The 24542-nt window shown below is 40.9% G+C and overlaps 1 protein-coding gene and 1 pseudogene across 10 annotated transcripts in view; one reads left to right on the top strand and one right to left on the bottom strand.

Annotated features, from left to right (window-relative positions):
• The window catches only part of kank1a (KN motif and ankyrin repeat domains 1a), a 247080-nt gene that overhangs the window by 5811 nt on the left and 216727 nt on the right, over window positions 1–24542 (bottom strand). For 7 of the 10 annotated variants that reach the window (XM_043718240.1, XM_043718327.1, XM_043718269.1 and 4 more), the window contains 8 exons: window positions 22964–23023; window positions 21807–21956; window positions 19017–19131; window positions 10301–10534; window positions 8234–8321; window positions 6394–6613; window positions 3641–3783; window positions 1059–1259 (listed from right to left, as the gene is read on the bottom strand). In XM_043718240.1, coding sequence (XP_043574175.1) covers window positions 1059–1259; window positions 3641–3783; window positions 6394–6613; window positions 8234–8321; window positions 10301–10534; window positions 19017–19131; window positions 21807–21956; window positions 22964–23023 — 1211 coding nt within the window. The remainder of the gene's footprint in view (window positions 1–1058; window positions 1260–3640; window positions 3784–6393; window positions 6614–8233; window positions 8322–10300; window positions 10535–19016; window positions 19132–21806; window positions 21957–22963; window positions 23024–24542) is intronic. The other 3 variants (XM_043718288.1, XM_043718307.1, XM_043718316.1) reach the window with 3 other exon arrangements.
• On the top strand, window positions 10621–12531 carry LOC122565190 (annotated as a pseudogene).

The following is a 24542-nucleotide window of genomic DNA, read 5'->3' as shown; positions in this document are numbered from 1 at the left end:
CTTGAAGTCCAAAAGGACACTTTCCAGTCATAGGATAGTAGTCCAATGTGAGAATCTCAGTACCTTTCCCCGACCTCTTCAGATGCACTGGTTCAAAGGTCAGCTGTATCTCCTGAACTATATCTCAGCAATGTTTTGCTAATCAACACACATTTCTGGTGCAACATCACTGGCTTGAATCATTAATTCGGTTCCACTCTCCACAGTTACCACCAGACTAGCTGCATATGCCAGCTATTTTTATGTTAGACTTCCAGTGTCCACAGTACTTTGATTCTGGATAAATGTAACTGTTGATTTGCTAATTCAAGGTTACGCCTCAAACCTTCTAATTCAACACAAATATATCATGAATGCCTCGTATAAAATACTGAAATATTATTCTTCACAACTCTGATTTGGTTCACAGAAAGGAGAAAGTGAGGACTGCAGATGCTGGAGATCAGAGTTTAAAAATGTGTTGCTGGAAAAGCGCAGGTCAGGCAGCATCAAAGGAGAAGGAGAATCGTCGTTTCGGGAAGGGCTTATGCCCGGAACGTCGATTCTCCTTCTCCTTTGATGCTGCCTGACCTGCTGCGCTTTTCCAGCAACACATTTTTAAGTTTGGTTCACTGAAAGACTGATTCACAAAGTAAATAAACCCCGCAGATACTACTGTTGTGAATGCACTTGATAATGTTGAGGGGATGTAGGTGTGGGGGTGTGGGAGATTAATGTGGTTTCCATGCGAGCTGTGGGATTAAAAATGAATTGAAAGTGCTGATCTTTATTAATTGCTTTTCCTCTCCATGAAGCAATCATTGATGACAAAAAAACTAATCTGATGTCCCACAATTCCACCTGTTTCCAACATTAATCAGTGACTGGTTGTGAAGTAGCTGATCAATCTGATGTACTAATATCATCGAGTCAATTTATCCTGTGCAATCACACATAGCAATCAGATAAACTGTGTCTTGATCCAGAGAGGAAAGATGGTCCATACATGTATAGATAGTAAACAATTTAAACAAGACAAACACAGACATCTGCAGTAAAATAATCAAATAGCAACTTACACTGTCAGCTAAAGTGGAATCACATCCAGGTTGGGCCAGCAGCAGTTTAACTATCTCCACGTGGCCGTGCTCACTCGCACACATCAGTGCTGTGGAGCCCTCGTCATCCTGAATATTGACATCAGCTCCACAGAGGAGAAGGGCTTTCACCATGTCCATCCGCCCGTGACTCACTGCAAGCATCAGCGCTGTCTGACCAGCCTAAACCATAAGATACAAAACCAGGAAAACTTACAGCTGATAAAACTGGCTGAGTTATGCACTTCAAGAAAGCAGCTCTACGCCAGAAAATGCAAAACACTACAGAAATTTAACAGAGGACTCGAGTTTCAACACACTTCAACATGGTATGGTCAATCAATGGGATTTTCATCTTTAATTAGAACACTACTGGGGAATTATGTGGAGCCAAATGTTTCACAGTCTGGAGGAGACTGAGAAAAGTAAACAGTCAGTCAGTCAGTGTGATGCATTTCAATAAAGGAAGATAAATATATTTCAAGAGAAAGCTAAATAAAAAAACCCACTATAAAACCAAGTCTTCTTTCCAATGGACCATGTATAAAATAGATAGAGCACAAGTCACTCACTCACTGAAGCCTGGTCAGCCAAGTCAATTGGACTAGCGCTTATCTGTATCTCGAATCTAACTTACCAACCTTTGATGCATAACTCTTAACATTTATAAGTAATAAATATTTGTTTATCTCAATGTGGAAATTTCAATGAACTCATGTTAATGCATGGTGGATGAAATCAGGAAGCCTTGTTAAGCAGAAGTGCTTCCTGATTTCATTCCTGAATGCGAAAACCTCTAATTTTAAGATCTCCTTGCTTTGGATTCTTCCAAGAGAGGAAATAGCTGCCTTACAACTGCTCTGACAGATCATTTTAAACACTACAGTGTTGTCCCACAAATCAACTAAAGCAAATCAGAATAAGCAAGAAAAAGATTAGTGAGATTAGTTAATTTACCCTAAGTTAACCTAAACCCTAATGGGCCCTACAAGCTCCAGGTTAGTGCTTGAAAAGAGGTGGTTGCAGAGAGAGTGGACGTGCTGGTTGTGATTGTCAAACATTTGCTAGATTCTTAAATGGTCTCAGTGGATTGGAAAGTAGCCAATGTAAAATGACAACAAGAAAGAACAGGGGCAGGAAACAGTGAACCATGGCCAGTCAGCTCGACACCAGTCATCAGGATAATTATAGAAATGATTATTAACAGGATAATTATAGAATGATTAGATAAAGCAGCGTGAGTTTACAACAAATTGACTAGATTCTTTCAGAGTGTAACCTGCAGGATAGACATAAGGAAAATCATTGGATACAGTATATTTGAATTTAAAAAAAAAACATTCATTAAGGTGCCATGTGAATAATTGATGCATGAGATAAGATTTCATGGGGTTGGTGATAAAGCATTAGCATGGATATAGGATTGCATCTAGAAAAAAAGAGAGTCAGAATAGTTTTGTTAATCTTTAGCAGACAATTATGAATAGAGCGTCACAAGGACCAGTACGGCATCAGCTATTTATAGAATATGTTAAATGACTTTGATAAAAGGACTACTCGTAATGCATCCAAATTTGATGATAACAGAAGCTTGTGAGAAAGGGAGCTGCGAGGGAGAAATAAGGGTGGAAGCAAGGAAAAAGCAAATTTGGAAAGATGGGCGGCATGGTGGCACAGTGGTTAGCACTGCTGCCTCACAGCGCCAGAGACCAGAGTTCAATTCCCGCCTCAGGCGACTGGTTTTGTTTCAGATCTTCAGCATCTGCAATTCTTTGTTGCACGTTCTCCCCGTGTCTGCGTGGGTTTCCTCCGGGTGCTCCGGTTTCCTCCCACCATCCAAAGATGTGCAGGGTCAGGTGAATTGGCCATACTAAATTGCCCGTAGTGTTAGGTAAGGGGTAAATGTAGGGGTATGGGTGGGTTTCGCTTCGGCGGGTCGGTGTGGACTTGTTGGGCCCAAGGGCCTGTTTCCACACTGTAATCTAATCTAATCATGTCCGTCAGGTCAGCTTCCCACTGCATTCCTACCCGGGTCCACTTTTTGTAGTTGAGGGACAATTAGGGCAACTCAACGTCAATTTGAAAGCTTCAGCAAGTGCCATAAGTCACACATGGCCCTGACAAGTGCGAGAAGGTGCCTTCACTGCAGGAGTTCAGAGTCTTAACCCAACAACAACATGAAGGAGCTCAATGGTAGCAAAAAATAAGAATCCTTCCTGTCTATAACAAAGCCTTGCCACTGAACTTTGAAACTATGGAAGTGGTCAGATGCATTAAACTTTTCAGGCACACCACAAACACTAATTATTGCAGAGCTTCCCTGTTGCTCCAATTGTATGATGACCAACAGCCTTCCAAATGGTCTGGGTGGGGCTGTTGGCCTCCAATGGAGTAGACTGGGAAAGCCAACATTGCTGCACATCACAATCTACAACTATAGTGTAAACATAGCAAACAAGAGGCAGGCTATTAAGTAGGGTTTTAAGTTGAATAAAAAAGTTAAAATTAAAAGTTAGAGTGATTTCTTAAAACAATTGTCACAATATAAAAGAGATGTTACAAACCTGACTGGCTTTGGCATTTACATCTCCCTGACTAAACAATTCATCCACAATTTTCATGTCTTTTTCATTTTCCACTGCAGCGAGAGCAGCGAGCATAATGGGAGTATAGCCAGCTTTGTTCTGCTGATTAACATTGCAGATGTCTGTAATAAAAAGAACACCTTAATTCCTGAAACACCATCAAACCAATACTGAAAGCTTTGCTAAACCACATCATTCTTTCCAAAGCCAGCTATTCAACAAAGTGAAAGGCACATTTTTGATTAACTTTCAATGAGGTTAAATAAAAGCGAAGCTAATAATATTCATTTATTCAATCAAAGAGTAACTTCAAGCAAAGGGGAAAAGTGTAATTAAACATGAAAACCTGGACCTTTCTGTTGGAGATGTGCTGTTTTGTTTGCAGTTCATGAAAATGACATCTCACCATCTGGCTGCTCAAATAAGTACACTGAATTAGCATTAGAAGGTCTGTATTTGCAGAGTAAATATGAACTAGATTCACCATGGAAAGCTCTCTTAGGACTTTGTATTTTTCAATCTAAGTACCTTTTAACAAAATTATGCATCTTAATTATTTCCAAACCCCTCTGGCAATGAAAATTAACTCCGGTGTGAAGTATCATTTCAACAGCTTTCTAGAAATTACCAATTAGCTCCTTTTCCTGTACTGTTTCTTTCTCTCTATTAAACCAACCTCTCTTTCTAGCTCTATTTTGCTTTTGATGCCTGGTCTGATAATGAATTTATCATCCTAACTTAGTGTTTGCTTCAATCTGCGCTATTCATGAGAGAAAAATGGGAAACTGCTGGAGAAACTCAGCAGGTCTGGCAGTCTCTGTGGACAGAAAGCAGAGTTAATGTTTCGAGTCCAGTGACACTTCTTTAGGGCACTGAAGTTGTTAACTCTGTTTCCTCTCCACAGATGCTGCTGGATCTGCTGAGTTTCTCCACCAATTTCTGTTTTTGTTTCAGATCTTCAGCATCTGCAGTTCTTTGTTTTATATTACTGCACTATTCATGAACACTTTTCAATTTAATTGATTAAGGAGCTGCACAATTGTAACTCCTAAGGGCACCGTGCTACAATTAATCTGTAACTTACAGTGCAAAAGCTCATGGAAAACAAAGGTTAATGAACCTACATTTGTCACAGAGTGAATTCTGGCTCAATACCCTTGCACTTAGAAAACATGCCATTTCACCAGATACATTTCAAATGTGAAGCATATACAGCAAACGATAAACCAGAATGTGTACAGTAAGAGTACATGAAAGACACATTTCTCACTAATCCAATAATTTAAACCAAAAATATTTTACAATCCAAAAGGTGCATACTGTATCTTTAGCTTCTTAGAACAAAAGTCAAGTCTCTGTTCCATCAGTATGGATTTCCCTTTCTATTTACCTTTCGCCTGTCCTGCCATGTCAGATACAAGAATGAAATAGATAGTTGGGTTTAGAAAGGACAGCATATGCCTATTCATCAACCTGTTTAATAAATTTCCATCAATAAAGGTACTTCTCACTCAAAAACGAAGACTGACTTCTTGACATTTAATTTATTTATTTCCTTAACACTGAAATGTCAGCCACGACATATTCATGCTGTAAAACCCGGTGGGGCAAGCATTAGAAAATGTTCGATCGCTGAAGCCACATCTGGTGCGAGATACCACAATGAATCAAACAAAAGCACCAAATACTGATAAACCTGTACTGCTTTCATTAAAACAAAGTATCATCTAAAATATTTTAAAATATTCAAATCAGTAGAACAGCATGTCTTTAAAACAGTATCATTCATATTTGCTGCTGGATATTTTTTCAAAACAGTGTAGACATTTGAAAGAGATTTTTAGCATTCATGACAAATTGTGTTAACAACTCTCACCATTAGCAGCCTTTCCTCTGCCTAAGATACCCAGCACATCCAGTGTGGATGGGCTAGTTTCATGTGATGCACTTTTGCAAATGACTGAAGAGACCAATCTTCATGAGAGGCAGGTTTTAGATAGGAGGTAGTTATCATAGAATCCCTACAGTGTGGAAACAGGCCCTTCAGCCCAACAAGTCCACACCTATCCTCCAAAAAGTAACCCACCCAGACCCATTCCTTGAACCTATTACTCTACATTTTACCTCTAACTAATTCACCTAACCTTGTTGTGGATTGTAGTTTTTGGGGTTGACGCCTTTACCACAGGGTGATGTATTCTAGCTCATGATTAAATGTCATAATTTTCCTCTGTTATTGGCTATTGTTTCCCAGGTGCAAAATTTAACATTTAGGGTCTTCATGTTATCCTTGCAAGCATCCAGTGTGTGTTTGACTGGATTTCTGGATATCTCAGCACACAAGCTATCCTTGCGATGTGTCTGTCTTCCATTCGGTTAGTGTGCCCAAGCCCGTAAAGTGATTTTTTTTTACCCCAGTGAGTGCTACCTGCCTTGGACAATTCGCCTTTCAGAGAACTGTCACACAAATGATTGTTGACTCTCAAAGAGATGCCACACACAGCAAAGATGAAATTATTTCTTTCTTGGTAGCTGTATGTTATTCATGATTCAGAGCAGGGGTTTTACTTAGCATGCTCAAGGGCAGAGATGTGCCCTATCCCATAACCTTGATATTCTTGATGCTTAGTAATGGAGATTATATTACAAACACAGCGTACATCATCAACCTTCTGAAAATAATGTCAGTAGCATTAACACAAACATGCAAAGAATTAAGATATTCAACATACTTGCATCCAGAAGCAACTTGACAATTTCAAAATTTGAGTGAGACACACTATAGTGAAGGGCTGTGTTTCCATTTCCATCTGCCATGTTGACCACATATTTCAAGACTTCTGCTGAAATCTCCCTGAATCCAGCCAAGTAATCTTCAACCATGGTGGGAACTGCCAACTTCTGACTTGATACACGGAACCATTCATGCTGAATATTGTTCAGGCAAAGTCTCTGTGAAATTCACAAAGTTCTACATTAAGAAACATAGCACTCCACTTGGTGATAAGTAGCTTCAGAAGTAAATAACATGAAACTTTATGAAGAACGGTGGCGACACGGTGGCACAGTGGTTAGCACTGCTGCCTCACAGCGCCTGAGACCCGGGTTCAATTCCCGCCTCAGGCGACTGACTGTGTGGAGTTTGCACGTTCTCCCCGTGTCTGCGTGGGTTTCCTCCGGGTGCTCCGGTTTCCTCCCACAGTCCAAAGATGTGCAGGTCAGGTGAATTGGCCAGGCTAAATTGCCCGTAGAATTAGGTAAGGGGTAAATGTAGGGGTATGGGTGGGTTACACTTCGACGGGTCGGTGTGGACTTGTTGGGCCGAAGGGCCTGTTTCCACACTGTTAGTAATCTAATCTAAAAAAAAACCTTCCCTGACAGCACCACAAAGACTGCAGCAGTTCAAGAAGGCCACTCACTGGGCAATTAGGATAGCAATAAATATCGGCTTAGCCAATGTTGTCCACATCCCATGAAAGAGCTCAAAAGATTACAAGAAGACAATGAGTGAATGGATCATTTTGATAACCTTTATGATTGGAATAGAGCACAGTACACTATTACTGTTAAGCAAGGTCTTACCTACCCAATTAAAATCTAAGTATCAATAATTAAACTGTTAAACACATAATGAATTGCAATTGACAAATAAAAGAAAAGAAGGGTCTCCAACATTTAAATTAGGTTTGATATGAATGAATTATCTGAAAATGTCATTATAAAAATCAAATTAATGTAAGAAAATCTGTTCCATAAATGCAAATGTTCTACAGATTCTCTGAATATTCCCACAACCTGATGCAATAGATAAGCCACTGTTTTTGAAATAAACTACATTTTTAAAATTTGCTCCACCATCTATATATAATCCACCTTAACAGTTTAATTTCTTAAATTAAAGTACAATATATATATCGTCTCTGATGTCCAAATATAATGGGGTGGTACAGTGGCTCAGTGGTTAGCACTGCTGCCTCCCAGCGTCAGGGACCCAGGTTCAATTCCCAGCTTGGGCCACTGTCTGTGTGGAGTTTGCACATTCTCCCTGTGTCTGTGTGGGTTTCCTTCGGGTGCTCCAGTTTCCTCCCCCATTCCAAATAATGACAAGCTAAATTGCCCACAGTGTTAGGTGCATCAGTCAGGGGTAAAAGAAGGGAAATGAGTCTGGGTGCATTAATCTTCGGAGGGTTGGTGTGGACTTGTTGGGCCGAAGGGCCTGTTTTCACACTGTAGGGAATCGAATCTAATCTAATCAGAATCCAATAAAATTCTCGACAATATAATGAATATTGCTATTCATCCTTGGTTGCTGGACTCTATAGGAAGACCATCGTAAAAGGGCTATAAAGAGTATTCAAATCTAATTTGTTTTAAAAGCACCTTTTGCTATTTTATCTACATATTCTAAATATTTCCAGGAACCATGTTCCACATTTTCTACATTACATTACTGTGGAAACAGCACCAATTGAAGATGCACAGGTATATTGTTCTTGAAATGCATTTAAACTTGCACATTTGTAAACGTCCTGAATCATCTAGGAAGAACACTGAAATTTAACTTAACCTTACCACTTCTTTGCTTGCCATTGCTTTTGGATCATTGAGCTGCTTTTTCAGGATATTACAAGCCGACAACACCTTCTCACTTAACTCATACCTATTGTTTAAAAAGCATAAACAAAACATATTTATTGAGTGCAAAAAAATGCATTACCTTTTCTTTTATTAGCAAATCTGCCTCATTCACTACTCCCCAAGTTAATCAGAAGGCAGGTAATTTGGTCCCAGGTTTCTGACAATAACAATTCACTGAAGCAGGAATGACCCTGGGCAGTTTGTATTTTGCCTTCTCCTGAGGATAAAACCACCCAATTCTCCTTTAGTATCTCGCAATTAAAGTAACAGCTCAGATTAATAAATTTAAGGAAATGTGATAAATATTAATATGTTGTTGTGGTTGTGTTCGCCGAGCTGGAAGTTTTTGTTGCAAACGTTTCGTCCCCTGGCTAGGCGACATCATCAGTGCTTGGGAGCCTCCTGCGAAGCGCTTCTTTGATGTTTCCTCCGGTGTTTATAGTGGTCTGTCCCTGCCGCTTCCAGTTGTCAGTTTCAGCTGTCCGCTGTAGTGGTTGGTATATTGGGTCCAGGTCGATGTGTTTGTTGATGGAGTTTGTGGATGAATGCCATGCCTCTAGGAATTCCCTGGCTGTTCTCTGTCTGGCTTGCCCTATGATAGTAGTGTTGTCCCAGTCGAATTCATGTTGCTTGTTGTCTGCGTGTGTGGCTACTAAGGATAGCTGGTCGTGTCATTTCGTGTTCCATTTATATCGTTTATTGATTTATCTCACTGGGTTTCAACCTCATTAAATGATCACCAGCTAAGTACTTTGCCCATCATTGCTGGACTACCATCAATCCCTTTAATGAAACCTGCAAGTGTTGCCTTCCCTACAATGGTGTTGTAAAGTATCATACTTCATCATTTAACTTTTTGTTAAAGCAGATGTACAAATGTACCCTGATAACACGATGGATCCAGATTTCCTGCTGTAATTATTACTGTGGAAGGATTGAAGCAAGGCCATATGGGCAGCTGGGATTTTGACCAAATTGCTGACAGATTGATGACAATGACATTTCTGGTGGAAACGTCAGCATAATGGTACCTGAGGTAATGGGGTATGTGCAGTGGACAAGAACGCACATTGCTGAACACAAGAGCATTTCTGGATAAGCATTATTTAACACTAATTAAGCTGCTCGGAATGGGAGTTGGCTATCCTTTACTTCTTCTCTCGTGAATCGGATTCCTGTGAGTATGGTGTTAAGGATCCGGTGTGTTTTTTCTATTTCCGTGTTTTTAATTATTACAAACGTGTCATCGACATATCTGACCCAGAGTTTGGGTTGAATTTGTGGTAGGACTGTTTGTTCTAACCTTTCCATAACTGCCTCTGCTATGAGTCCCGAGATTGGTGATCCCATGGGTGTTCCGTTGATTTGTTCATATATCTGGTTGTTGAATGTGAATGTGAATATTAATATAACAAAGGAGGTTGAGAGATGACCTTATAAAAGGTTTTATATAATGAGGGGTATAGACAGAGTTAATGATCGGTGTCTGTTCACTAGGACAGAAGATTTCAAGACTAGGGGTCATATTTTTAAGTTGAGAGGAGAGAGATTTTAAAAAGTCATGAGGGCCAACTTTATTTACACAGAGGGTGGTTCGCGTGTGGAATGAACTTCCTGAGGAAGTGGTGGATGTGGCTATGGTTGCAACATTTAAAAGACATTTGGATAAGTACGCGAATAGGAAAGGTTTGGAGGGATATGGACCAGGAGCAGGCAGGTGGGACTAGTTTACTCTGGGATTATGTTCAGCATGGACTGGTTGGACCAAAGGGTCTGTTTCCATGCTGCATGATCCTATGACAAATGTGTTAGCAGTGGACTGGAAAGAACTTTTGAGTTTTAGTCTGTAATTAAAAGTTACTGGAAAATGAACCATTGGATACACATCAGAAACAGTAGTACTTTGGGATTTGGATTATCTTTCTAAATGACTATCTGGTCTCCATGCACATGAAATTTTGTTTCATACAAATTGGATATTTCTCATGAAACTGGTTATACTTGTCCCTTATTTCCACTTTGTCAGCTTCTTTTTCACTTCCTCCCGACACTGCAATCTCTTTCTCATTCGATATATTTGCGGTTTCAGTCTGACACAGATCAGGGCCCTCTGGCAGCTTTTCATGATTAACCTCAACTTCGTCCTTAGAATACACTTGATCCTCAAATTCATCATCTGATTCAGAAGTTGAGCTTTCATCCGAACTAGAATCATCACTGGACGTGGTCTCATACCTAAGAAAATAAAATTATTTGATTAATTTTGGGTAAACACATTAAACGTTAGCCAAAACACTACATTTGACAAGCAGCCAAAAAACATGCTGTAATTAAGTTCCCGGTAGAGAGGAAGTACAAATTATTTTCAAACATTGTGCCAACATACACAAACAGCCCACTGTTTTGAAATGAAACTTCTATTAGATGGAGCATAACTTTTCAGAACTAAAAGGGACACGTACAACATTTTCATGTATCTGGAAAATTCTCAGCAATTACGGGCAAGAAAAATTAATTGCTTAACCTACTTTACACAGAAAGGAAAATTAAATGAATATCAGCACATTTACATGTCACTCATTCTTCACAATCGGAAAGGATGCTAGTCTCTGCTTCCCACTCCATCCATTGGCAATAATGATAAGAAAGTTTGCTTGCAATGTTCTGATTTCTCTTCATCATTCACTCCACACCAGAGTAGGTAAATCCAAAGTTCATTTCCCTAACATCAACACATCCAGAGACCCTCTCCTGTTCCTGACATAGAGCAAAATAAATGTTATGGCACACAAAGAGGCCATTTGGCCCACTGTGTCTGCACAGACCAAACTAAACATCCAACTGTCTATATATTCTAACCTTGTCTCCTAGTCCCTGGTCCATACCCTTGGGGTCTACAGCTCTTCAGGTGTAGATCCAGGTATCTTTTGATCAAGTTGGAAGTTTCATCTTCCATCAATCCAACAGTGAATTCAAGATACTCATCACCTTCTGAGTAAAAAACAAAGTTTCATATCCCCTTCTGATGGTCATCTTAAGTCAGTTTTGTAGTTATTGATATCTCTGCTAGGGAAAGCAGGTCTTTCTATTGACACTATCTAGGCTGCTTGGAATTTTCCACATCTCAATTAACATAACTGTCAAGCTTCTGTATTCTAAGGAAAACAACCCAAACCTACCCAATCTTACCCCACAGCTACAACCTCAGCTACATTTTTGTAAATTTCCACTGTATTCTCTCCAGAGTGATTATGTTTTTCCTGTGATACAATGACCAGAAGTGTACACAAAATTTCAGCTTTGGTCGAGGCAGTGTTTTATATAGAGACAGCATTCCTATTCTATAACTTGGAGGAGAAAGTGAGGTCTGCAGATGCTGGAGATCAAAGTTGAAACTTTATTGCTGGAACAGCACAGCAGGTCAGCCTACCCAATCTTACCCCACAGCTACAACCTCAGCTACATTTTTGTAAATCTCCACTGTACTCTCTCCAGAGTGATTATGTTTTTCCTGTTATATAATGACCAGAAGTGTACCCAAATATCAGCTTTGGTCGAGGCAGTGTTTTATATAGAGACAGCATTCCTATTCTATAACTTGCCCAATGAAGGAAAGCGCTGCGTGTGTTTTCTTGACCACCTTAACTACCTTTTCTGCTACCTTCAAGAACCTGTGGTCATGGATTCCAAGGCCTCTCACTTCCTCTCCACACTCCAATTTCTGATTCAGGGCCTCCCGCTTTAGCACGAATCAGATGTTTGTGAAGACTGACCAGGAAAACCATCAATTTGAAGGTGGAGCCCAGTGACACCATCGAGAATGTGAGGCAAAGATCCAGGACAAGGAGAGGAATTCCCCTGAACCAGCAACGTTTAACCTTCTCTGGGAAGCAAATGGCCGCACGCTGTCAGTCTACAGCATCTAGAAAGAGTTGAGTCTCCATAGGGTGCTGCGCCTGAGAGGTGATGTTTTGGACCCCTCCCTCTGTATTCTGGCTCAGAAATATCACTACGTCAAGATGATCAGCTGCAGGTGCTCCACATGCCTTCCCCCTTGCGCATCAAACTGTTGCAAAAGGGAATATAGCCACAGACACAACCTGTGTCCCAAGAATCATCTGCAGGAAATGTCAGGGCAGTTGCTGTCTTTGAATGTTCCCGTTTGTGCTAAATCTCCAATAAACGTGCACATTGGATCACAAATACAAAACCTGTGTTATAATCCAAGCTGATGTTATTACTGGACAACTCAGCAGCCAGACAGGAACCTGGTTCAACAGATCTCATTTTGATCTGTTTTGGTTTTAACAAACTGGTCCCGCTATGAAACATAAGCACACAATGCTGCAGAATTTGCTTTAATAGTAAAATGAAAGTTTTGACCAAAGAAATTAAGTTAAAATAAAATGATCCAAGCTGACCACTGATAATACAAATTCAAAGATTTTAAATACACAATAAATGCATAAATCCCACTGATCCCAAAACTCCTTGATAAATTGAAAAGAAATACAACAGATTTTGTAAATCACGCAAAACACATTCCTGGTACAGTTACCAAAGCACCACTAATATAATAAACTGTGATCCCTGTGTCCAACACTTCAGTAGAGTTTAAGTAACTTGTGACTTCAACTTTTACACTGAAGCTGCAGATAGGTCCTTCCTGGAGGTATCATACACTGGGGCTTTAAGATACTCCACTTCAAGGGAACTCAGGGTTTTACCCAATGTCTGATCTGGGACTAACTAGCTTGTCAATAAGGGAACCTACCTCATTGTACATCTTTCCCTTCTCATGAGGTCACAAGACCACAAGATACAGGAGCAGAATTAGGCCATTTGTCCCGTCAAGTCCAGTCCATCATTCGATCTTGGACTGGACTTGATCTCACGCTTTCTCCTTGTAAGCTTTGATTTCCTTACCAGTCAAGAACCCATTTATCTCTGTCTTAAATACACAAAATTGACTTGGTCACCATATCCCTCTGCAGTGGTGAATTCCACAGAATCACCACCCCCATTGAAGAAATTCCTCCTCATCTCAGTTCTAAAGAGTTGTCACTCTGATACTGTACCCTTGGATCATAGTCTCTCCTACTAATGGAAATATCTTCTTCACATCCACTCTGTCCAGGTCTCTCAGTTTCCTGAAAGTTTCAATCAGATCTCCCCGATCCTTCTCAACTTCATAGGGTACAGACTCAGAGTCCTCATATGACAAGCAGTTCATCTTCATCACCATTCTTGTAAACCCTCTCTGGATTCTCTCGAAGACCGCACATCCTTCCTTAGATATGGGGCCCAAATCTGCTCACAATGTTCCAAATGTGGTCTGACCAGACCCTTATACAGCCTCAGCAGTACATCCCTTCCCTTTTATTCTAGTCCTCTTGAAATAAATGCTCACATTGCATTTGCCTTCCTAAATGCCAAGTGAACCTGCATGTGAACTTTAAGAAAATCCTGGACCAGGATGCCCCAGTCTTTTTGGGCTTCAGGTTTCTGAAGCCTTTCCCATTTAGAAAAACAGTCTATACCTCTATTCTAGGTTAAAAAAAAAAAATCTGTATTCCTGTATTCTGTATTCCTGATGAAGGGCTTTGTCCGAAACGTCAATTTTACTGCTCCTCGGATTCTGCCTGAACTGCTGTGCTCTTCCAGCACCACTAATCCAGAATGTACCTCTATTCTACCTACCAAAGTACATAACATTATATTTTCCCACATTGCATTGCATTCCATCTGCCACTTCTTGTTCCAATCTCTTAGCCTGTCCAAATGTTTTCCAATTTCAGCTTCCTCAACACTACCTGTCCCTCCACCTATCTCTATGTCATCTGTAAACTTAGCAACAATGCCCTCACAGTTTCTTTGTCCAGGTGGTTAATGTATAACGGGAAGTGATCCCAACATTGGCCTCTGAGGAACCATACTAGTCACTGGCTGCCATCCTGAAGAAATGCTCCATTATCCTCACCCTCTGCCTTCTGTCATTCAGCCAATCCTCTATCCATGCCAGTACCTGGAATGAGCTGGCAGAGGAAGTGGTGGAGGCTGGCACAATTGGAACATTTAAAAGGTATTTGGATGGGTATATGAATAGGAACAGTTTAGAGGGATATGGGCCGAGTGCTGGCAGCTAGGACTAGATTGGGTTGGGATATCTGGTCGGCATGGACAGGTTTCCATGTGTACATCTCTATGACTCTACCTTGCTCCGAACACCATAGGCTCTTATCTTATTTATTATTAGCACCTGTCTACACAACCATCCTGTTCCAAGGACTTCATAGGACTACTTTGCTCAAAGTAAAAAGATGTGAAACAATAACTTTGTCTCTGTAACCTGGGTGTTGCCCTTAAATTTAACAAAAAAGCTCTGTAACACTAAGGTCCATTACTTACCATGCTGGGTCACAAAACACCACAAAAAATTAAAAGTACATTCGCTGTGCACAAAGGCCATTCATTCTAAAGACAGACCCAAAAGATTGTTTTTGAAAGAAATCACCATGGCTGCAGAAAGATTACAAGTTAATAATTAACTTCAGACACACAGAAAACCCACCACTACTAACTCACAAACCCAAACTCTTTTAAAAAAAATTATACACACAATGCTTCACACCACAATTCCCATTTATTGCTTTTCCTGAATTCATTGCCTCACGTTTCTTGAGACTGAATTCCATATGCCACTTCTCAGCCCATACAGCACACCATTTCAGAGTTGCTATCCTCTCATAACCAACAACACAGTCAGAGTCATATAGCACGGAAACAGACCCTTTGGCCCAATCAGCCCATGCTCACAAGGATTCCTAATTAAACTCATCTCACCTGCCTGCAGTTGGCCCATATCCCTCCAAAACCTTTCCCACTCATGAACTTATCCAAATGTCTTTCCAATATTGTGGCTGTACCTGCATTTACTGCTTTCTCTGGCAGTTCATTCCACATACGAGCCACTGTGTAAATAAAAAAACGGGCTGCCCTTTTAAATCTTTCTCCTCTCACCTTGAAAATATGCTCCCTTATTTTGAACTCTCCCACTCTAGGGAAAAGGCCCTTATCATTTACCTTAACTATACCCCACATGATTTTATAAACCTCAGTAAACTCAACCCTCACTTCCTATGTTCCAGTGAAAAATACCAGCTTTTCTGTCTGTTTTTGTAACTCAAATCCTCCTTTCCCAGCAACATAATAGTAAATCTTTTCTGAACCCTCTCCAGTTTATTAACATCCTTCTTATAATAGTGACCAAAACTGCACACAGGATTCTAGAAGGGATCTCACTAAAATCTGTACAACCTCAACATGTCATCCCAAATCCTCTCCTCAAAGGTTTGAGCATTGAAGGTAAGCGTGCTAAATGTCTTTTTAACCACCGTGCCTACCTGTGATGCAAATTTCAAACAGTCATGTACCTGAACCCCTGGGTCTCTCTGCTCTACAACACTATGCAGGACCCTACTATTAATTGTATAAATCGTGACCTTGTTTTTTATTACCAAAGTACAATACTTTACATTTATCCAAATTAAACTCTTAGTCCATTCACCCAATTCATCAAGATCTCTTTGTAACATTAGATAACCTTCTTCACCGTCCACTAAGTTTTTGTCATCTCATATCTCCCACATTTAAGTTGAAATCATTAATATATACAACAACAGCCAGTGAGCAATATTGAGCCCTGAGGATTGTCGTGGAAACTGGTTCCCAGTCACAAAAACATTCATCAACCATTACTCATTGTTTTCTGATACTAAACCAATTTGGATCAACCTTGCTACATCTCCCATATTCCATGGGGTTTAATTTTTCTGACCAATCTGTCAGGTGGAACTTTGTCACATGCCTTTCGAAAATCCACGTGAGCAACAACCACTGCACTACTTCCATTGATCCGATTTATTAACTTCTCAAAAAATCCAACTAAGTTAGTAAGATGTATGCTCCTCTCGATCAAGCTATTCCTGATTATTTTGTGTCTTTCTAATTGAAGTTTATCAATGGATTCTAATAATTTGGACCAAAGACAGAGTTGTCTATCCCTCACATCCTTTTTAAACAATGGGATGTTTGCAGATCTTCTATCTGATGGCTCCTTACCTGTATCCAGTGAGAAATGGAAAATGATCCTCAGAGATACCTTCATCAGTTTGGGATACACCACACCCAGCCCCAGTGATCAATCCACCTTCTCCTCCTTTCCTGCATTACCACAGCACTCTTAACATTCCAATGATCCTGGTCAAACACTAGAACTTTCCTCTCCAGTACTCTTAAAGCTTGAACTTTCAGAGTTGCATTGCCACTCCATGGCACCCCAAAATACGACAACTAATTACTCATTAACAACCTTTCGCCTCTGAGACTACATCAACTCTGATTCTACCATCGTTGCTTCAAAACACAAGCAGGCATCTGACTTGACCTGCTTGTTTCTGGTGATAGTAGTTCTATTTCTTGGCCAGAATTTCCGTAAATTCAGGGAAAAGAGAAATCAGAGAGAAGGTAGAAATGTGAGCAAGCTAGCTTGAGATGCATTAAACACAGGCTCAGAAAGGAAAACAGCACTTGGGAAATCAAAGGCATCCAAGGTCATTGTGATCATAGAATCCCTACAGTGTGGAAGCAGGCCATTTCACCCTTCAATCCTCCGAAGAGCATCCGACCCAGATCCAACCCCTACCCTATCCCTGCATTTCCCATAGCTAACCCACCTGGCCTGGACATCCTTGGAAATGTGGACAATTTAGCACGATTAATCCACCTAACTGTGGGAGGAAACCAGAACACCCAGAGGAAACCCACACAGACACGGGGAGAATGTGCAAACTTCATATAGACAGTAGCCCAAGGCTGGAATCGAACCTGGGCCCCTGGTGCTGTGAGGCAGCAGTGCTAATCACTGTGCCACCATACTGCCCTGCTAGAATGAAGATGATCCAAGGGTCAGGTTAAAAGCAATACAGAACAACCTCGGTTATCCAAACATCAATTATCCGCATTTCGGATTATCCAAACAAGATCCCGTAAAAACATTACATCGAAGAGGTGTTACCGATACTTCCTCCAGACCCCATTAACGAAGCTATCAATAGTTTGCGACTTTACATGGAGTGGTATGAAGCAGGCGGTAAGAGCACTTTGGGGCTGAGAAGAGCGACAGATATATAATAATACTAATAATATTCACCTGGGTTGCTGTTGTTGTGAGCAATTGTTGGTGGGTAACAGTCGCCAGGACTACGGCGCTTTATTCACAAGGCAACAGTTGCTATAACTGAAGCCGCCGCTGCCTGCCGCTCGCTCGCTCGCTGGTGCGCGCACACCCGCCCTCTCTCTCTCTCCCGCACTCCGTCCGCGAGCCCTCCAACTGCCGCCAGGCAGGAAGCGGGCCGTCAGCGTCATCACACACAGCACTGCGGCTCTGCGCCACGCTCTGAATCCTGCCTGGTGCCTGACATTAATTATCCTGATCGGTGTGCAGCGTGGATCTCTCTTTACCTTTGCAGCACAATTATCTGAACAATCAGTTATCCCATCAAAATACTCCCCGCCTATCTCCTTCAGATAATTGAGGTTGTTCTGTTTTATTATTTTGGCAATTACAAAGCCCATGTATGACAAACAGCAGCCAAGGTCTTTTCCCCCAGGGTTGCAAAGTCCAAAGCTAGAGGCCATAGGTTTAAGGTGAGAGGGGAAAGATATAAAAAGGAGCTGAGGGGTAACATTTTCACAGAGGGCGGTATGTGTATGGAATGAGCTGCCAGAGGAAGTGGTGGAGGCTGGTACAATTACAACATTGGATGGGTATACGTACAGGAAAGGCTTTAGAGAGATATGAGCCAAATGCTGGCACATGGGACTAGATTAATTTAGGATATCTGGTCAGCATGGACAAGTTGGACCATAAGGTCTGTCTCTGTGCTGTACATCTCTATGATTCCACAATGCCAAGTTATAACATTCACACATTTGAATTAACAGCTCAATAATTTGTTTTTTTTCTTCCAAACTAAGGTATCAGATGTGGACAGTCCATTCCAGTGGAAATGCTTAATAAGGGGATTGACAGGCTACATTGAAAATAATAACTCCTTCCTCAGAAGCACATTTAAAGGTAATGTTTTCAGTATCTTTGGCTTATGAGCATAGACCACACATGCATGTGTGACCTGTGTACATAAATCAAAGGTACTGTCAACATTACCTTAAAGGGATAAACAATGTAACAGTGATTAACAGTTCCAGCCTTCTGCTTTTACACAGGCATCATTTTCATGTAAACTCAAATAACAAATGTAATTCAGAACACAATCATACTAGCCACAAACTCTATACTTTAAGATCTTACATGATCTTTCTCTGACATGTCATTTCCATTCTACTCAATGAGACTAAAAATGACATTTAAAAAAAAACTATCACCATATTTTCTATCAGGCAAATTTATCCATTACTGTCATTAGCATTGAGATAATAATTTCTCTTAGCAAAATCCAGCTGTCTGAATTTTCTCAGCTTTTCATGTTTCTGAAATTCTGAACTAGCCATTTTGATTTCTTATGAACCAACCACTTTTAACAAGAGTTTTGTTATGGGGAATATATCTGAAAATTCAAATAAAAGAGACTCATGGCTGTTATTTGTGATGAGTCAGAACAATTCACCGAATTTAAGATGAAAGCTGTCCACTCACCCTCCGTTTACACCAACAAACTGAAGGCTTTTCCTTGTGCCATTTGCTTCATGCTTTCTTGGGCTATCTTTCTTTTTCATTATGGACTTGAGTGTACTTGTATTGCTCGAAGGCACTGCAAAAAAAAACGTTTATGGTGAATTTGTGAAAGCAACTTACACAGGTACATTATACATAAGAGTTTAGAAGAAAGAAAGGAGGCATTATTGAAATATTAAAGATTCTTAGGAGGCATTGAAAGGGGAAATGTGGACATATTGTCTCCTAGCGAGTTTTGAGAAGATTTATAGCTCAGGTTGAGGTTCTGGACGTAGGTTTGCTCGCTGAGCTGAGGGGTTCATTTCCAGACGTTTCATCACCATCTGCAGGTGGGCCTCAGGCAAAGCAGTGTACATGAAAGAAAGCTGGAATCATGAACACTGTTTCGCCTGAGGCCCACTGAAGATGCTACCTGTTAGGGTGACGAAATGTCTGGAAATGAACTCCTCAGTTCAGTGAGCAAACCTACATCCATGTTGTCTCCTGTCATGGAAGAGTCTAAGACCAGAGACGTAATCTCAGAGTAAGAGGTCACTATTTAAGAGCGAGATAGGGAAGTCTCTCTCTCTCTCACTCACACACACACACAGTAGGCAGTGAATCTGTAGACTTTTTTTAAGCAGTTGTCAACACTGGAGGGTTAAGTATATTCAATGCTGAGACAGGCAGATTTCTAACTAGTTAGGGAATGAAGGATTATTGAAGATAAGGATCAGAAGGGAGTTGACCAGAGCCCCTATGATCTCATTGAACAGCAGAGTGGGTTTTTAGGGGCTGAATTGCCTACTTTTACTCCAACACCTTGTGGTTGAGTTTGAAAGTTTGCGTCAGACGGCTTGTTGGTTGGGATCTCTCCAGAAAAGAAGCAAGAGCCTTCCCTATAACTGGGAAACACCGTGGGCCACTCCCATATGACATTTAATCGTCGGTTGCAAGAATCGTGAGTCAGGTGCCTGTTATTACTTGGGCAGGGATGATGCACGATTCAAAGACACTCAAGGGTGCACAAGCAAAACTAAAATACACACTTACACAAAACAAGTTTTTACAATACATCATGCAAAATAAACAGCACACTCTGAACAAAAAGGCAAGTGACCTTTTCCTGATTTTATACCACATTTATTCAAATGTGCAAGTTCCTCAGTTACAATGAAACTAAATTTTTGATCCCTAAAAACTATTCTGAATCATACACTAGGTAATTTAGTGAACCTTGCTTTATGATCTTTGATTCTGCTCATTCAATCAGTTAGTATTCAAAAACTGAATTGCACAAAGCCATCTTGCACTGTTGCACAATCTAAATTGATTTGCGAAATGATCCCTATCCCTTTTCTCGTACAGTATAAATTGGTACTTCCTTTGAAATTTGGTAGTCCTGCATCTAATGAGTGCAAGGTGAAAACTTTCACAAACATCCATGGATGCTGTCTGACCTGCTGTGATCTCCAGCAATTTTTTTCCAAGCTCAGATTCCAGTAATTTGCTCCTATCCCCATTGCTTTACATTACCAAGAGCGTAAGTATGAATGCCAGGAAGCTCTGCTAAAACTTGAGATCAACACCCTCAATTCCTCACTGAATATTTCCTAGTACAGAAGACAGACTAACTCAATTGTGTTCAATACTCCAAGTGAAAAATCAGACAAATTAGTCTGATACTGTCAAACATCACTGGTGGCAATAGTTTTGAAAGAAACTATTTAGGGCAGCAGTTAGTACTGCTGCCTCACAGCGCTAGGGACCCAGGTTCAATTCCAGCCTTGGGCGACTGTCTGTGTGGAGTTTGCACATTCTCTCCGTGTCTGTGGGGGTTTCCTCTGGGTGCTCCGGTTCCCTCCCACAGTCCAAAGATATGTAGGTCAGGTGAATTGGCCGTGCTAAATCGCCCATAGTGTTCAGGGATGTGTAAGTTAGTTGCATTAGTCAGGGGAAATGTAGAGTAATAGGGTAGGGTAATGGGTCTGGGTGGACACACTTCAGAGGGTCAGTGTGGACTTGTTGGGCTGAAGGGCCTGTTTCTACACTGTCTAAAAAAAACTTGATTTCAAATGAACATTTGGCTATAGCCACCAAGGCCTCTTCTTATTCCACTTTGCGAATGAACATTCTTTCACATAAATAGTTGTGTCAGTGCGACAGTAATAAAGTGCACTATGTATACTCACTGACATTCCTTCATCCATCTACTTTAATTATATATCCTTGAGTCTTACCAAACTCCCTGCCATATCTCAAAAAGAATGTCAATAGATATATGAAACATGACTTGGAATTTTTAACGTTTGATGTTTTGAAGATCTATGTTCAGCATAAGACTTTAATAATAATCATGAAATCCTTGTTGATTGTCAGGAAAACCCTTCCGGTTCACATTAGTGTACGAAACTCCTGGTCTGGCCTCCATGTGACTCCAGACCCACAGCAACATAGTTGACTCTTGATTGCCTCCTGGGCAAATTAAAGAGTAATAAATGGCCAGTGATACCCATATCAGAAGAATGTTTAACAAAAAAACAAGGCATCATTTGATTATATTTTAAGCATCCTGCTCCTCGGATGCTGCCTGACCTGCTGTCCTTTCCAGCACCACTCTAATCTATATTTTAGTCATGGCATTTGAAATGGAATTAGATTACACACCTTTTAAAAATGGAAAATTAGAGAGAGTTAAGTTGTTTGAAAAAGGCACATGAAGCCTGTTCTTTTCTGTAGGACACACGTCTCACAGTTCACCACAATACATACCATGATGTGCAGAGGCTGCTTGTTGGTTGGTTAAAACAGTTGTTTCTTCCTGTTGTAGTAAGGTCTCACAGGAGTCAGTGATCTTCAAAGTTGACAAATTTGTTGATGACAGCACAGTACTGGCAGTTTGGATACATGGACTGTGCTCACCTATTGAACAGAACAAGGCAATTTCTCAGTATGAGGTGGTGCTACTGCAGTAGATTGATTAATATTTCTATACGTGCAGTTAATTACTTAGAAATTCTGCCTGTGCATATATTACACATGGAGTATATACAGATATGAGAACATTGGAAGGTAGATTCGCCCTAGTCCTACCTAGATACAGTTGCTCTCTCATTAGACAGAGCCGACTGGTTTAACCTGAGTGTCACCATGCCTCAGGGCAAGAAGAGAGGTTGAGGAGAGATCTTCATGGTAACCTCAGCTTGTGCAAGAATTGAAGTCTCACTAATGGCATCACTCATCACCACTCATCACAATCACTCACCAGCCATCCAGCCAACTGAGCTACACCGACTCCATCACATTGGAAGTATTGAGAAGTCTAGCACATTGCAAACAAGGTGCATTACGGTCTTCAAACAGCTGCATTTGGACATACATTTGTTACTTCTCCTCAAAAATAACTCTACATGCGAACCATCCTGGAAAAGGTCTATCATGTTGCAGAAGGCCATTAAGGGACTTTACACAATGCTGAGAATCTTCAATTGGATGAAATGGGAGGATCAAGAGGAAACAGACACAGTCAGTCAGGACTAAAAGCTAATCAGCACAACGTATTGGATATGGACAGCAGAGTTTTGCAAGGATTCAAGGTTTGAGCATGAGAGGGATAAATAACTTTGGAATACTCCAGTTACAAAAGCATGAATGACAATGTTCGCAGATTAACTGAGGAAAGAATTGGCAGTATTTGTGATGAGGAGGTTACAGAAAAAGCTTATTACAGTATCAAACAGAAGTTGTGAAATTCTTCACTGGCCACGTAGAGTATTGGAACTAATTATAAAAGGTGTGGATCTTTATCTGACAATAATGACGTTTGTCTTCCAAATGGTTAATTGAAGGAAACCCCAGCACATCCGTGATGGAATGAACAGTCTGGCAGAGTAAAGGCCATGGAAGGATGGAGAGACAGTGCTATGTACCATTGTTGGGCAGCAGAATCGGAATCTTTTCCCAGGAACAGCCAACACGTGAATAAGGAGCTGCAGCAAAGCAAAAGGAAAGATGTTTGGGTAATACCGAAGTAACTGTACACACAGGCCAAAGCTGGATTAGTTCATTAATAAACAATGGAAATGGATTAACATTTGCAAGGAAGTAACCAGGTGTGTAGGCGAGGGCAATGCTTTTGATGTGGTTTACTTCAATTTCAGCCAAGGCTTTTGATAAGGTCCTGCACGGGAGACTGATAGCAAAGGAAAGAGCCCATGGGATCCAGGAAACTTTGACAAATTGGATCCAGAATTGGCTGAGTGGCAGGAAGCAGAGGGTGATGGTTCAGGGTTTTTTTTCCATCCGAAAGGGTGTCCACTGGGGTGCGGCACAGGTTAGCAGTGAGACTCTTACTGTTTCTGGCTCACATAAATTATTTAATCTTGAACTTAGAAGGGTGGATCAGTAAGTATGCGGACTATTCAAAATTGGTGGGATGGTAAATAGTGGGGAGGCTAGTCTGTGACAACAAGAGGATATAGATGGGCTGGTCAGATAAGCTGGTCAGTGGCAAATGGAATTCCAACTGGATAAATGTGAGATGATGAAATTAAGTAAGGCAAACTATGCAAGGGAGTACATGATGAACGGTGGATCCTGGGAAGCACCGAGGATTAGAGGGACCTTGGTGTGCACGCCCACTGGTCCCTAAAGTTATCAGCACAGGTAGGCAAAGTGTTTACGGGCCATATGGGATACTTGCTTTTATGAGCCGAGGCACATCGAGTTTAAGAGTGGGGATGTTATGCGAGAACTATATAAAATGTTGGTTAGACCACAGCTAGAGTATTGTGTACAGTTCTGGAATCCACATTACAGGAGGGATGTGATAACACTGGAGAATGTGCAGAGAGAGATTTACCAGCATGTTGCCTGGGCTGGAGAATTTCAGTTATGAGGAGGGATTGGACAGACTGGGGTTTTTCCCTAGATCAGAGCAGAGCAGATTGAGAGGGGACACAATAGAAATATATAAAATTTAAGGGGCACAGATAGGTTATGTAGAAATTTCTCTTTAATGGAGGGATCAATGATCAGCAGCCATAGATTTAAGGTAAGGGGAAGGAATTTTAGAGGAGATTGCGATAAAAACGTTTTCACCCAGAGGGTGATGAGAATCTGGAAGTGTAAGGCTGGTGGAGGCAAAAATCCTCAAAACATTGATGAAGTATCTACATGTGCCAAGACATACAGGGCTACGGGCCAAGTGCTAGAAAATGGGGTTAGAATAGTGAGGTGGCAGTATTTCTGAGGGACAGGCCTGATCATCAGAGGGGCCTTTTTCTGTGCTGTGGATCTATCTGACTCAATAGCTGTTCACCAACCGATTGGTTTAGCTCCAGCATCAATTACAAAGCTTGATGCCATCCAGGATAAAGCAGCCCACTTGACTGGCACTCCATCGACCACCTTCAACATTCACTCCCTTCAGCACTGAAGCACAGTGTGCACCATCCACAAGATGCATTACAGTAAGTCACTCAGGCTCCTCCAACAGTACCATCCAAA

This window comes from Chiloscyllium plagiosum, chromosome 2 (genome assembly GCF_004010195.1).
Source record: "Chiloscyllium plagiosum isolate BGI_BamShark_2017 chromosome 2, ASM401019v2, whole genome shotgun sequence".
Classification (NCBI taxonomy): domain Eukaryota; kingdom Metazoa; phylum Chordata; class Chondrichthyes; order Orectolobiformes; family Hemiscylliidae; genus Chiloscyllium; species Chiloscyllium plagiosum.
The sequence above is the reverse complement of the archived record's forward strand: the minus strand, read 5'-3'. Positions and strand labels throughout refer to the sequence as shown.